Raw genomic sequence first — 15,765 nt, forward strand, 5'->3', positions numbered from 1 at the left:
CACTGTACAAACATATATATACACATACATGTACATATACATTCACTGTACAAACATACATATACACATACTGTACATATACATTCACTGTACAAACATACATATACACATACTGTACATATACATTCACTGTACAAACATACATATACACATACATGTACATATACATTCACTGTACAAACATACATTTACATATACATGTACATATACATTCACTGTACAAACATACATTTACATATACATGTACATATACATTCACTGTACAAACATACATTTACATATACATGTACATATACATTCACTGTACAAACATACATTTACATATACATGTACATATACATTCACTGTACAAACATACATATACACATACTGTACATATACATTCACTGTACAAACATACATATACACATACTGTACATATACATTCACTGTACAAACATACATAAACACATAATGTACATATACATTCACTGTAAAAACATACATAAACACATACTGTACATATACATTCACTGTACAAACATACATATACACATACTGTACATATACATTCACTGTACAAACATACATATATACATACATGTACATATACATTCACTGTACAAACATACATATACACATACATGTACATATACATTCACTGTACAAACATACATATACTCCCTGCTTGGCACTCAGCATCAAGGGATGGAATTGGGGGTTGAATCAGCAAAAATTATTCCCGGGCGCTGCCACCGCTGCTGCTCACTGCTCCCCTCACCTCCCAGGGGGTGATCAAGGGTGATGGGTCAAATGCAGAGAATACATTTGCCACACATCGTGTGTGTGTGTGACAATCATCGGTAGTTTAACTTAACTTAATATACACATACTGTACACATACATTCACTGTACAAACATACATATACACTTACTGTACATATACATTCACTGTACAAACATACATATACATTCACTGTACAAACATACATATATACATACACTGTACAAACATACATATATACATACTGTACATATACATTCACTGTACAAACATACACATACACATACATGTACATATACATTCACTGTACAAACATACATATATACATACACTGTACAAACATACATATATACATACTGTACATATACATTCACTGTACAAACATACATATACACATACATGTACATATACATTCACTGTACAAACATACATATACGCATACTGTACATATAGATTCACTGTACAAACATGCATATACACATACATGTACATATACATTCACTGTACAAGCATACATATATACATACACTGTACAAACATACATATATACATACTGTACATATACATTCACTGTACAAACATACAGATACACATACTGTACATACACATTCACTGTACAAACACACATATACACATACATGTACATATACATTCACTGTACAAACATACATATACACATGCTGTACATATACATATACATACATACCCTCATGCATATGATCACATTTCATCAAACATATATTAACGTTGTTGCCCTAGGGCAGTGGTTCTCAAACTTTTTTCACCAAGTACCACTGCAGAAAACACGTGGCTCTCAAAATACCACCATACTGTAACATATGTGAACATATGGGTTAGTAATTGCTGTGAAGTGGAAACAGGGTAGGATTAATTAAGCTTTGCTTTTTCCTACTCCTTTTCATTCATGCAAAGAAAAATTAAAATATGTATAATGTATCATATTGCACCTGTATAGATGTTCGAAATAAACTTCAACCTACCAACCTAAATGACCAACATTAAAATAAAGTACTATAGTAGGCCTAAATGTTCATTATTAAAAAGGCAGAGGTTTTATTTAACAAGTGTATTTATGTCCACTGTAACATTACACACAGTTTGAACAGTAACACTGTGTTTGAATATTGCATTAAATGATTATTTGGCATGCCATGTGCCACAGTTTGAGAATCACTGCCCTAGGGGAAACTGGGTAACACACGGCACAGTGACAAAGCTTAACCTATTGTTACTATAACAATCTACAAGGTTAATACGGTTCGCTTCTCCTTCTTCCCCTCCATTTATCTGCTTTCTTGTATTTGAAGTTATCATTACATATATGTATTGTTGCATTTGAAACAATTGTATTGTTGATAATAGAGGCAATTATTGTTATTATTAATTGCTAATAGCGCTATTTCTATTGGTATTTGCATTGCTCCATTTGTAGTGTAATAATGTTCATTGTCATTTCTGTATTATTATTTATTTCACTAACTGCTTCTTGGCTATCACTTTTACCATCATATTTGTACATATTACATATTTGCTGATGTTGTTCTGTTGTTGTTGTTATTGTTGTGTTTGCTGTTGTTGTTTTTGTCTCTCTGTCTAATCCCCCTCTTGTCCCCACAATTTCCCCCTCTGTCTTCCTGTTTTTCCTCTTTCTATCCCCTCCTGCTCCGGCCCGGCTGCACCTAATAATAACATAAATCCATTTATTAAAGTCAAATACAAATAAGGCAACAAGAGAAGTATCCCACACTTCTCTTTTGTAAAGTACATCTGCACAGCTGATATGGCTAATCTACATCAACTATATGATTTGCTTAAGTAGCTGGACAGGACAAAAGAAAAAAAAAATTGCAAATGAAGGAATATTTGTAAAAAAAAAAACTTCCAAATTGGAATATTTGAGATTAGGTATTTCCAGCTTTGAAAAGTTCAATAGTTTATTAATTTTAAACATTTTTTTTTACAGTGCTTACGAGCTATAATGAGAGAGAAAGCAGACGGGACTTGGTTGACTTTATTGTATTCCCATAAGTCTTTTATACGTTATATTTAACTGGCCAAAAATCATTTTTATTGCATGTAATTCACGTTCATTTTCGTTTATTTAACCAGGTAAAAACTCATTGAGATTAAAATCTCTTTTTCAAGAGTGCCCTGGCCAGGAGGGCAGCAAATAACAGGTTCCATAAATACATAGAACAACAACAAAAAACAGGAACAGTCACACACTATAGTTAAAAGTACAAATTACTTACAACATAAACATAAAAACATGCAATAGGTAAAAAAGTTAAATGTTTCAATTAAAACAATTTAAAAAAGTACAGTGCCCCATATAAACGGTTTCTTGATCCTGAAATGGCCTGGAATTACCCCAAAGTGATCAGTAAAGGTGGTTTAGTGGCAGTCGAAGTCACATACGCTCATCAAAGCTCTAGGAATTATGCTCATGGTCTGATGGCTATATATTGGTGACTTTGCTGACAAACAGAAATAGCCACACCCTCAGCCAGCTTGTGCGCCAAGGCATACAGGAGATACTCGCTTACGCTCTGCAATGAGAAAACGAATGTGTCTGATTTTTAAGATGTATTCATTCAGTGCACTCAGGAAATAATGCACCGCACAAACATTGGCAAGTTTGCATACGCACTGAGCACCATATATGACAGTGGCGGGCCGTGCGTTTCCCACCTAGGCATTCAGTGATGTCCGACTTCAATGATTGCCTCTCAAAATACCATAATTGGTGTCACAATGGATGGACCCCGACTTAAACAAGTTGAAAAACGTATTCGGGCGTTACCATTTAGTGGTCAATTGAATATGTACTTCCATGTGCAACCTACTAATAAAAGTCTCAATCAAAAACAAAACAAAACACATGACCATCCATCCATCCATCCATCTTCTTCCGCTTATCTGAGGTCGGGTCGTGGGGGCAGCAGCCTAAGCAGGGGAACCCAGACTTCCCTCTCCCCAGCCACTTCGTCCAGCTCTTCCCGGGGGATCCCGAGGCGTTCCCAGGCCATTGCTGGATAAATACTATACAGAAACACATTTACGCCCTACTGGGCATTGAATCACCACCAACAGTGTACATAACGTTTTTTTTTTGGCGCATTTAAAAATCAATAAACCCGCATGAGCAATTAAAACATATCTTATGTGGTACTGTCAAAATTAAAATTGCAAAAAACATTTGAAACGTGAAAAAAATAAAGAAATTAAATATCCGAACTTACATTTCATCGACAGCTGAGCTAACTTCCGGGGTTGGCCGACATGGTCTCACAAGATGTAGTTTCTCTTTAAATATCCTTCTTGGAAATGGCCTTGCAAATATATGTGTTGTCTTGTCTAATCATAAAAGATGCAGACGAGGCGTGTTGGCTGACTTCTTAAAAGTTTACTCCACAGCGTGCTCATCAAAAACATCCCGCTGCCGGCATGTCTACATTCAACAACCTAAACTGGGCTACTGCGCATGCTCTTCACTACTGTGGCATGCTGGGTAATGGAGTTCTTATGTTACCTAGCTCATAACATCACAATATATATCTGCCTTAGGCCAGCTAGAAGGCCTTACTGACAACAACTCGTGATCTGATTGGCTATCGCAACTGTCTATCACCTCTATGTCCCCGTTCACTTCCAGTGCACAGACGCCAGCATTGCTGAATCTGAAGGCCCGGGCGGATTTGGTACAGCATGGCAACATAAGCTAGCTGAATTCTGATTGGATAAAAACTATATAAACTAAAAACAACATAATATGACATGAAGAGAATATGAATACTTTTAGATATTTAGGGAAAGTAAATTAAAAATCAGTTTTATCTTTAATTATGATCAGGATTTCTGGTTATGTTAGGCCAGCAGAGAAGATTTTTTCTGAAAAAACATATAATTAATATGTATCTTATAAATCATTATTAGTTTTTATTTTAATTTTCATTAAATGAAACCATCAAAACCCTGACCGCACGTCTTTGGTATCTCGTTCTTGTTCTCTGAACTTTACAACATACGTCCAAGTTTCAGGCTTGCATTCTGACCCTGGCAAGGACTTCTGAAATGACCCCAATTGACAGAAAGTAGCCACTGCCTCCTCGCCACAGTCACCGGCAATTGGACTTCCAAGGTGCAGGCTGACCCTTGAACTGCTTCAGTGCCGTCTTCTGTCCTCATGCTGGACTTTGCATGTCTCAGGGGATCGTTTTTACATGGCCCAGTTTTTAACTCAAAAGTCGATACCAACTGGAAACTAGTTTGTTTCATTTACTATTTGTTTACAGTACATTAGAAATGTGTTTGGGAGCCTGAAAACAGTTCTTGAAGTGGTACTTTTTTATTAAATGACTTTGAACATGTTTGATCAGTTAGTGCACAGGTGTCAAACTCAAGGCCTTATCATTTTATGTGGCCCACGAAAGCCTAGAAAGAACATGTGCCAATAAGTCATTACATTTTTCTTCATTAATATATTTCAATGTTGACGGAAAAAAATGTAATGCATAAAAATACAGTTCTCAACTTCATATTATTTGAACAAGCCATAGGGCGCAATACATTGTGGTTCCTGCTGGTGTCCGAATAGCTTATTTACATGGCTGAATGCAGGACTCTGTCCTGAAGTTGTGTTTTTTTGTTAATTAGTTCAAAACATGACGCGGATGTGCGACATAATTAACTGTCACAAAAGTTGTTATGATCGCCAAGGAAGTCGGGTTAGGGAGCTAATAAAGAGACGATGGATAGCAGCCATGAGATGGTCAAACATCACTTTTAACGCCATCACCTAGTACATGTTGGTGTGTTCGCGGCATTTTCAGCAAATTTGAATCAAAGCATATTTTATTCTGTTGCACATGTAGCATTTAGTAGGATGTTAGCGTTAGCTAAGATAAGATAAGCTTTCTGCGGGTTACGAACAACGTACAGTATTTTGGTAAAAAGCAATATCCCAATTCACAGACCAGTAACTGAGAGGACTTCCCACATTAACCTCTTAAGGCCCAAGCTGTTTGTTTACATGCTTGTTTTATTTCTCTTTGCTATTTGGGCTTATTGGACCCTAATTAGAAAAAAAACTAAAAATCATCTTTTAATATGATGTACTTAGTCCATAAGTACACAAATGTGTACTTCATGTGTAGTGACATGCAAATGTTTATTTTTACACTTTTTTTTTTCCAAATTCCATTGTATGTTATACTCTTCTGACACCACCAGATGGCAGTATAAGTGTCCATATGTCGGCATAAGACCCCAATTCAGTAGTGTACACAATTTTGGAAATAAGAGCTAAAAGGTGCTGTCCACGCATGTGGCCACTAAGCCTTTAGTTAATGCACAGTGTATTTCAGACTTGAAATATTAGTTTTAGTTTGAAACTAATTTCTCCAGGAGATACCGCGCAGTAATAAGTCCTGTTGATTTACATCCGAAAGGACGACAAATGTAAAATACCGAGATCCTGCACACACCCAAAGTTGGTTTGTCCGTAAGCGTTTACAGACTTTGTCTTCTTGTTTCGCCTGTATTAAAACAGACTCCGTTGCACCCGGGATACATGACACGTTCGGCAGCTTGCTCAAATCTCGACTTTTGGACGTGCTCATATGGATCAGTTCCACCAATTTTACTTTTTTTTTTTTAAAGGCCTACTGAAACCCACTACTACCGACCACGCAGTCTGATAGTTTATATATCAATGATGAAATATTAACATTGCAACACATGCCAATACGGCCGGGTTAGATTAGTAAAGTGCAATTTTAAATTTCCCGCAAAATATCCTGCTGAAAACGTCTCGGTATGATGACGTTTGCGCGTGACGTCACGGATTGTAGCGGACATTTTGGGACAGCATTGTGGCCAGCTATTAAGTCGTCTGTTTTCATCGCAAAATTCCACAGTATCCTGGACATCTGTGTTGGTGAATCTTTTGCAATTTGTTTAATGAACAATGGAGACAGCAAAGAAGAAAGCTGTAGGTGGGAAGCGGTGTATTAGCGGCCGGCTGCAGCAACACAAACACGTAGCCGGTGTTTCATTGTTTACATTCCCGAACGATGACAGTCAAGCTTTACCATTGGCCTGGGACAACAGAGACTCTTACCAGGAGGACTTTGAGTTGGATACGCGGTACCGTGAGTACGCAGCTGCGACTTCCAAACATTTGATCGCTTGCCCGTACGTGCGTGCTGCTATGTGCATGTCACGTACGTAACTTTGGGGAAATATATGTGCTGTATGAACTTTGGGGAGGTGAACGGTACTTTGGGCTGTGGGATTGAGTGTGTTGTGTGGGTGTTTGATTTGTATTGGCGGGTTATATGGACGGGAGGGGGGAGGTGTTTGTTATGCGGGATTAATTTGTGGCATATTAAATATAAGCCTGGTTGTGTTGTGGCTAATAGAGAATATATATGTTTATTTACTGTTTTAGTCATTCCCAGCTGAATATCAGGTCCCACCCGCCTCTCACAGCATCTTCCCTATCTGAATCGCTTCCACTGCCCTCTAGTCCTTCACTCTCACTTTCCTCATCCACAAATATTTCATCCTCGCTCAAATTAATGGGGAAATCGTCGCTTTCTCGGTCCGAATCGCTCTCGCTGCTGGTGGCCATGATTGTAAACAATGTGCAGATGTGAGGAGCTCCACAACCTGTGACGCCACGCTACTTCCGGTACAGGCAGGACTTTTTTATCAGCGACCAAACGTTGCAAACTTTATCATCGATGTTCTCTACTAAATCCTTTCAGCAAAAATATGGCAATATCGCGAAATGATCAAGTATGACACATAGAATGGACCTGCTATCCCCTTTTAAATAAGAAAATCGCATTTCAGTAGACCTTTAAGGTGGCGTTTTTTTAAGGTCCAGTTTTTTTCAGTACAGTATCTTGATTTTATTCTTTCCTACGATCCATGTTCATCCAGTTTGTTGCTCTCTCTCACTATACCCCTGGTTGAGTACATTCATGTAAACAAAAACTTTGGCTACCCAGCCCCCACAATGCATTGTGAATTCATGTGCCCTTTCGAGCCCTAGTCCCGCTTTTCACTTTGATTTCTGATTCCCAAGAAAGTTTGTTGGTAAACAGTGACAATTAATCCAATAATGGGGCAATTGTATATTGTGGAAGTCGATCCCTACCCGTTCCACGGATATCACGTCACAGGAGCCAGGCGTGCCGTTTTAACAGAGTTTTATTTTTTCCATGCACGTTCAAGCATAATCTTTCATGAAGCTTTTCTTTCCAGTCTCTCTCAACTCTCCCTCCTCCGCTGGCCGCTCACTGTCGAAGACAACAGATGATTAGATTAACACGTACCACCTGTGAAATCTAATCACCTGCCAGCTGTGTCTCGCCGTCCCGCACATGCCCCGCCCCTAGCCGATGGTGCGCCGCCCTCGACACCATTGCCAGAGGCGGTGACCTTTGCTCCTGCAGGCGCGCTGATGCACTTTCCCTCCACATATACTAATAAACATTTTTTTGTAATTGTTGTTAGGCCTAAATTGCCTAATTTTGATGCAGCATTTTCAAAAAGCTGCGGGAAAATTACCAGGGAGACATTTAATTAGACGAGGGCTCTCCAAGGTGTGGCACGGGGGCCATTACACAAAAAAAAGTAGAATATAACATTTTGGGAGAAATTGCGTGTAAATGCTGAAATGCACAGGGCGAACTTAAATGCTATTGTTAACATGCTAACAGATAAAATGCGTCAGGTAACAAGTATGAAATATGAAGGGTATGCATAGAAATGTAGCATAAAATAAGTTAACATGTTAACATTAGCAAGCCCTCGGTTAGCGTGTGTCAAGTACTAAGTTATATGACTCTGACAGGTGCGGCAGGTAAAATTGGCTAAAAAAGTTACAGTTAGCGTGTGTCAAGCACCAAATTATATGACTTGAGGTTTTCGGATGCAAAATTAGCAAAACAAAAGTTGCATACCAAAATGCTAACATTAGCATGTTAACAGTTAGCGTGTGTCAAATACCAAGTCATATGACTCTCAGGTGTTCGACTGTAAAATAGGCAAAACAAAGTTACAGTTAGCATGTGTTAAGTACCAAGTTACTGTATATGCCTCTGAGATTTTCACCTGCAAAATTGGCTAAAAAAGTCAGCTCGTTAATGTTAGAATGCTAAAATGCTAACACTTAGCATGTGACAAGTTATGAGTCTGAGGCTCGGCTGCAAAATTGGCTAAAAAAGTTAGCGTGCTAATGTTAGTAATGTTGCGTGAGGCTGATCCAATCATGCAATGCTTTTCCAGCTCAGTGGCCTAGTGGTTAGAGTGTCCGCCCTGAGATCGGTAGGTCGTGAGTTCAAACCCCGGCCGAGTCATACCAAAGACTATAAAAATGGAACCCATTACCTCCCTGCTTGGCACTCAGCATCAAGGGTTGGAATTGGGGGTTAAATCACCAAAATGATTCCCGAGCGCAGCCACCGCTGCTGCTCCCTGCTCCCCTCACCTCCCAGGGGGTGGAATAAGGGGATGGGTCAAATGCAGAGAGTAATTTCACCACACCGAGTGGTACTTTAACTTTAACTTTGTTACCAATAGCACAACGCTAAGATATGGATGTTGTGTTCAGATAGTTTATCATATCTTGATTGATTTATATTGCATTGGTTTTAGTATCTGTAATGTAAAAAAACGTATCGAAGTAGCCCCTGCATCCTTAAATTTTTATTTATGTGTCCCTCGCTGGAAAAAGTTTGGACACCCCTGAGTTAGACAGTTGCATTACGTTTGAGTGGTGCTGGGACAAATTAGAATGGCGGAAGTGTCAATGGTTGGCCAAATTGTGCAGGGAAATTGTAGGGATTGGACAAAATTGCGAGGCTGCACATAATTCTTGGGCATTTATTGAATTTGCGTAAATTGTTGTGATGTCTTGAAGTCGGCTCTCTGAGGGTCTTTGTGACTGCGATGTGGCCCACAATGAATATGAATTTGACACCGCCGAGGTAATGCATTGTCATTATGTCACAGTCAAAACAGTCATGCCGGAACTGAAAACGTAATAACTAGAGATGTCCGATAATGGCTTTTTTGCTGATATTCCGATATTGTCCAACTCTTAATTACCGATTCCGATATCAACCGATACCGATATATACAGTAGTGGAATTAACACATTATTATGCCTAACTTTGTTGTGATGCCCCGCTGGATGCATTAAACAATGTAACTTTACCATGAATTGATTAACGTGGACCCCGACTTAAACAAGTTGAAAAACTAATTTGGGTGTTACCATTTAGTGGTCAATTGTACGGAATATGTACTGTACTGTGCAATCTACTAATACAAGTTTCAATCAATCAATCAAAAACAAGGTTTTCCAAAATAAGAGAACAACTTCAACTCCAGTTATGGAAAAAAATGGCAACATGGCACTGCCATATTTATTATTGAAGTCACAAAGTGCATTATTTTTTTTAACATGCCTCAAAACAGCAGCTTGGAAATTGGGACATGCTCTCCCTGAGATAATCCTGATACCCACTACAACTATGGGAAATACTATTCTTTGACTTTCACAGGGTGCATTATTTGTTTATTTTTTTAAACATGCCTCAAAACAACAGCTACAAAAACAGTGACGGCACACAGCTTCAGTCCAGAGTATACTAGGCCTACGTCCGTGTTTTACCAGGTATGTACCGCTCCGTACAGCGGCATTTGAAAAAGTCATTCATTTTACTTCTTGAAACCGATACCGATAATTTCCGATATTACATTTTAAAGCATTTATCGTCCGACAGTATCGGCAGGCCGATATTATCGGACATCTCTAATTAAAAGCCAGTCATTTCCAGGAGTTATCTCACCTTCTGAGAAGTTTTACTCATGGTTTCTAATATTGTAAAAATGTGTAGAATAAATATTACATTTCAACATTTCTGTCAACGAAGATTTGCGTCAGCCTGCGACACATAGTCATTTTGATAGTAGGCTATTATAGCTAATATAGACACGTTCATCATGTGTTGCCTTCATTATAACTAGAAATGTCCGATAATATCGGACTGCCGATATTACCGGCAGATAAATGCTTTAAAATGTAATATCGGAAATTATCGGTATCGGTTTCAAAATTATCGGTATCGGTTTCAAAATGTAAAATTTATGACTTTTTAAAACGCTGTAGGGAGAAGTACAGAGCGCCAATAAACCTTAAAGGCACTGTTTTTGCGTGCCGGCCCAATCACATAATATCTATGGCTTTTCACACACACAAGTGAATGCAAAGCATACTTGTTGGTCAACAGCCATACAGGTCACACTGAGGGTGACCGTATAAACAACTTTAACACTGTTACAAATATGCGCCACACTGTGAACCCACACCAAACAAGAATGACAAACACATTTTTGGGAGAACATCTGCACTGTAACACAACATAAACACAACAGAACAAATACCCAGAACCCCCGGGACGCTACAATATACACCCCCCGCTACCCCCTATCCCCCCCTACCTCAACCTCCTCATGCACCCAAATTCCAAGCTGCTGTTTTGAGGCATGTTAAAAAAAATGCACTTTGTGACTTCAATAATAAATATGGCAGTGCCATGTTGGCATTTTTTTTTCCATAATTTGAGTTGATTTATTTTGGAAAACCTTGTAACATTGTTTAATGCATCCAGCGGGGCATCACAACAAAATTAGGCATAATAATGTGTTAATTCCACGACTGTATATATCGGTATCGGTTGATATCGGAATCGGTAATTAAGAGTTGGACAATATCAGATATCGGCAAAAAAGCCATTATCGGACATCTCTAATTATAACACTTATATAAGTCTTTTAATTTTTTTGCGGCTCCAGACGGATACATTTTTTGGATATTTGGTCCTATATGGCTCTTTCAACATTTTGTGTTGCCTACCTCATACTAACGCATAATAAAAACACGTATATTTTTATTATCTTTTTTTTCCCATCCATCCATCCATCCATTTTCTACCGCTTGTCCCTCACCCAAATATTCCAATGTACGGATGCTGAACACGTCGAGCCCATCCACTGTCCCCCTCCCACCCCCACGCGTGTTTCTATAGTAATTTCCAGCCAATGATCAGTAGGTGTCCACATCCCCGCGTCCTCACCTCAGCACCAATCAGCCACACTCAGCGACAGCAACCACAGAGCGAGCACACACACACACACACACAGAGAGAGAGAGAGAGAGAGAGAGAGAGAGAGTGAGGTGGAGGGGAGAGAGAGAGACTCTCACACACTCTCCACAAAGCCCGGGATCAGGACAACAGCAACTCCCTCTGCTTCTAGCGCCTTTTTTTTGGCTTTATTGAAACCTCCGTTTATATATTTCTTTTTCATCCTTCTGTAAGAAAAGTCGCTACAAAAATAAAAGATGGCTCTTTTGTTTTGAGTGAGCGCTCCCACCCCCCCAACGCTCACGCTCTTTTTTTTTTTCTTTTTTTTTTTTTTTTTTCTTTTTTCTCTCCCCGTCCACCACCTCCACGCTCCACATCTCTCAGCGGTAATGTGCGTGTTCACGGCCGCAGGCTGCTAGCGCCTCAGGAGCTGCTCTCAGCGGGAACCTGGTAGGTGAAGCAACACCATCACTTTCCTGGGCAAAGTCCTTCAGCATCCTATCCCGTCCTGTCCCGTCCTGTCCTGTCATGCATGTGTCTTTGTCAAAGTCAACCGGGCACTGCCAGATTAAGTTTGGTTTTTTTTCGGGGATTTTATTTTTTAATTCGGATTACTAACCCGTGACCTTTCGATGGGAATATCTCCCACGGTTGCCCGATGAATGTAATTAATATCGCTGGGCTTCATCCCTAGCTCCTGCGTGTGTGCGTATTGGACATTTCTATCTTTGTAAAGTTTGTTTACAGGCTGAAAATCAATGGCGGAGACTTGATTGCCTTTGGGCCACATGTTCTGCTTCTTGGGCGGATTGATTAAGTAATAATCACCCGGCGGAGAGATGATCATTAGGCCAAGGAGGAGGTTCAGTTCACTCTTGGCTCCGGGTTGTTTTGAATGTATTCAATGTGTGTATGTGAAAGTTGTGTACACCTGATAACAATAACATAACATATAATCACGCGTCTATTTTGGCAATAAATCCACGCAAGGTGATCTTCTTAACTTGTGTGCATACTAGAATGTATTTTGGAAGTGATTTGCTGTCCCACATATGGATCAGAGGGGATACACACGGGGGGAAAAAAGGTAAAGCTGGATGTGGAAACCGAATCTGGTGTAGAGATAGAGGAAATGAACCGCGCACGCACTCTTGGACACACAATGACGTACACACCGGGTGACACCAGTTGGTCCATGGCTTGGATGCAAATTCACCAGTGGCTTTTATTGCGTTTTCATTGGAGGAAATAGACCGGTGGGTGGTCTTGGGTGACCTATTTGGTTCTAAAAGCAAGTAAAGATCTTCCAAACATTGACTCTAAGTATTGTATTTTTGAATCCACTGAGTATGTTCCTCGAAGGACTATTGTATGGTATTTGTACGGTAGTTCAAGTTAAGAATTCGGTAACCTTTTGGGGGAACATATTCACCAGTAATTAGTTGCTTGTAACATATTGGCTCTTAGTTAGTCATTATTAAGTACTTATTAATGCCTTATTCTGCATGGCCTTATTATACAACAACCTTAACCCTAACCCTAACCCTAACCAAATAACTCTAAATTAAGTCTTTGTTACTTACAATATGTTCCCCTAGTGTCCAAATAACTCTTAATTAAGTCTTTGTTACTTAGAATATGTTCCCCATACTAAAGTGTTACCAAGAATTCTTGGTTTGCAGCTCTGGAGTCAGAAATTCCAATTCTAACTCTTCTAAAGGAAAATGTACTTTGTGTTGCCATCTCTCCAAAAATGATATCAGTAGTGGGTTTTGAAGCATGCTTTTTTTCTTCCCTATTGTAACTTTTTCAATGTTCTTCACAAAATTACATTATAATCATTACGTCTTATGTGTATACCTTTTCCCCACTTTTAGCACCGGTGAAGCTAACTCAGGATGCTACGGCCTTGTTGGTAAGCAGCTCGACTTCCGACCAAGGCCACGGTAACCTCCCTCCTCCCTCCTAAGCAACGACCAGCCATCCTCAGCCATGTCTAACCTAAACAGTGCACTTTGCATTGAAAATGTACAGAACGCCGACTTGTCTCTTTTACAAAAGGATACTCTCCAGGATGGTGGATTAAGCCAGCTTTTGGATTATAACGCTGAAATGGAAAGGTACAGGTCTTTTGCCAACTTTTACAAAACCAATGGGGCATTTTCGCAGTCTGCCAAGATCGCCCGCATCACGACGCCCATTTTTCCCAGCGCCAGAATTGGCATGTCCCCTTGGAACTGCGATAACGCCATGCTCTGGGGGAGGAAATCAGCGGCAATAAACCCTAATAGGACCAGCATGCATAGAAATGACTCCCAGAGGCCGGGTAAGCCTGGCGTGCCGCCAGAGACGCTGCAAATGGCAAATAATAATTTCCTCTCTACCTTATCCCCCGAACACTGCAGACCTTTAGCAGGAGAATGCATGAACAAGCTGAAATGCGGCGCTGCCGAAGCAGAGATAATGAATCTCCCTGAACGCGTTGGAACTTTTTCAGCTATTCCGGCTTTAGGGGGCATCTCATTACCTCCTGGGGTCATCGTCATGACAGCCCTTCACTCCCCCGCAGCCTCAGCAGCCGTTACAGACAGTGCGTTTCAAATTGCCAATCTGGCAGACTGCCCACAGAATAATTCTTCGGCATCGAGTGGCAACCCGGCGAAGAAGAAAAGGAAAAGGTGTGGGGTCTGTGCACCCTGCAGGCGGCTAATCAACTGTGGTGTCTGCAGCAGTTGTCGGAACCGCAAAACGGGCCACCAGATCTGCAAATTTAGGAAATGCGAGGAGTTGAAGAAGAAGCCAGGCTCGTCGCTGGAGGTGAGAACCGGGGCTCGGCTTCCCCATCTTTTGTTATTATCCCCTTGCACTCTAAAGCATTAACCTTTTCATCCAGTCACGTTCTAAGCCCTTGAAAATTGTTTCCATGCCCACCCATGCCTGAACATCCCCCCGGCTTCTCAAATCTGCCTACCCGCCTAGCCTAATTGGCAGTAATTAGGGGTGTTTGTGCGAAGCGCAAGCTGAGCTTGGCTCAGACACCCCTAATTGCTGCCAGTCAGACTGGGGCTGGAACATATCCGAACAACCCAGAGCTTGGCTCGGCTCCAAGCGGGGCTGGGAAATGGTTTTCAGCAGAGAGCTATCCCTCTCGGCACCCGGTCATTTTAACCAATTATGGAAACCGTCTCTGGATGGAGAGAATCAATATCCCGCAAAGCCTCAGCCTCCGACCACCGCGAGATGCTGAAAGGGATGGCAACACTGCTGATGGCATTTCTCAGAGTTTACACTCAGAGGACCCTTGGTCCTAAGAAGCATGTGTATATTGACAAACAACCATTGCACATATTAGTGGGCTTCAGTTTGGTCAATGTAAGAGGCCTTTTTGTAGAAAAAACAGAAACAGGGTGAAGACCAACTGATTAGCAATCTGAACCCAATTTGGGTGCAGAGTAATTTGAACCAGCTGATCATCAGATATTGTTTACATGTATTCACTAATGAAGACGACATATTGATTGTACTACTGTAGTCACCAACAACCTTAGTTCACTTGTTTCAACTAATTTTTACGTGGAGATTCTTGTCATCTCTTTATATTGGTTTGCGGGATGTTCTGTGATATGCATTTCCATTTTACAGCGCTATTTGGGACATAACCAATTGTGGACTGAAGATGATGGAGATGACTGATTCTGCCGTGTTGTTAGCGTCAGTTTCATGATCTGTGTTACATTCAGCACTTCTGACCACATAACACAACTTTGGTTTAGTTTACTGAACGTTTTGGGCCCTTCAGTTTGTGCTCTTGGTAGGAAA

At 40.3% G+C, this 15,765-nt stretch overlaps 1 protein-coding gene across 2 annotated transcripts in view; it reads left to right on the forward strand.

Annotated features, from left to right (window-relative positions):
• The window catches only part of cxxc4 (CXXC finger 4), a 107,546-nt gene that overhangs the window by 3,997 nt on the left and 87,784 nt on the right, over window positions 1-15,765 (forward strand). Inside the window, exons 1-2 of one of the 2 annotated variants that reach the window (XM_062026108.1) lie at window positions 12,095-12,396; window positions 13,824-14,763. In XM_062026108.1, coding sequence (XP_061882092.1) covers window positions 13,939-14,763 — 825 coding nt within the window. In that variant the 5' untranslated portion in view covers window positions 12,095-12,396; window positions 13,824-13,938. Of the gene's footprint in view, window positions 1-12,094; window positions 12,397-13,823; window positions 14,764-15,765 lie in introns of those variants that run through there. The other variant, XM_062026110.1, reaches the window with a different exon arrangement.

The sequence above is a fragment of the Entelurus aequoreus genome, linkage group LG18 (assembly GCF_033978785.1).
Source record: "Entelurus aequoreus isolate RoL-2023_Sb linkage group LG18, RoL_Eaeq_v1.1, whole genome shotgun sequence".
Taxonomy (NCBI): domain Eukaryota; kingdom Metazoa; phylum Chordata; class Actinopteri; order Syngnathiformes; family Syngnathidae; genus Entelurus; species Entelurus aequoreus.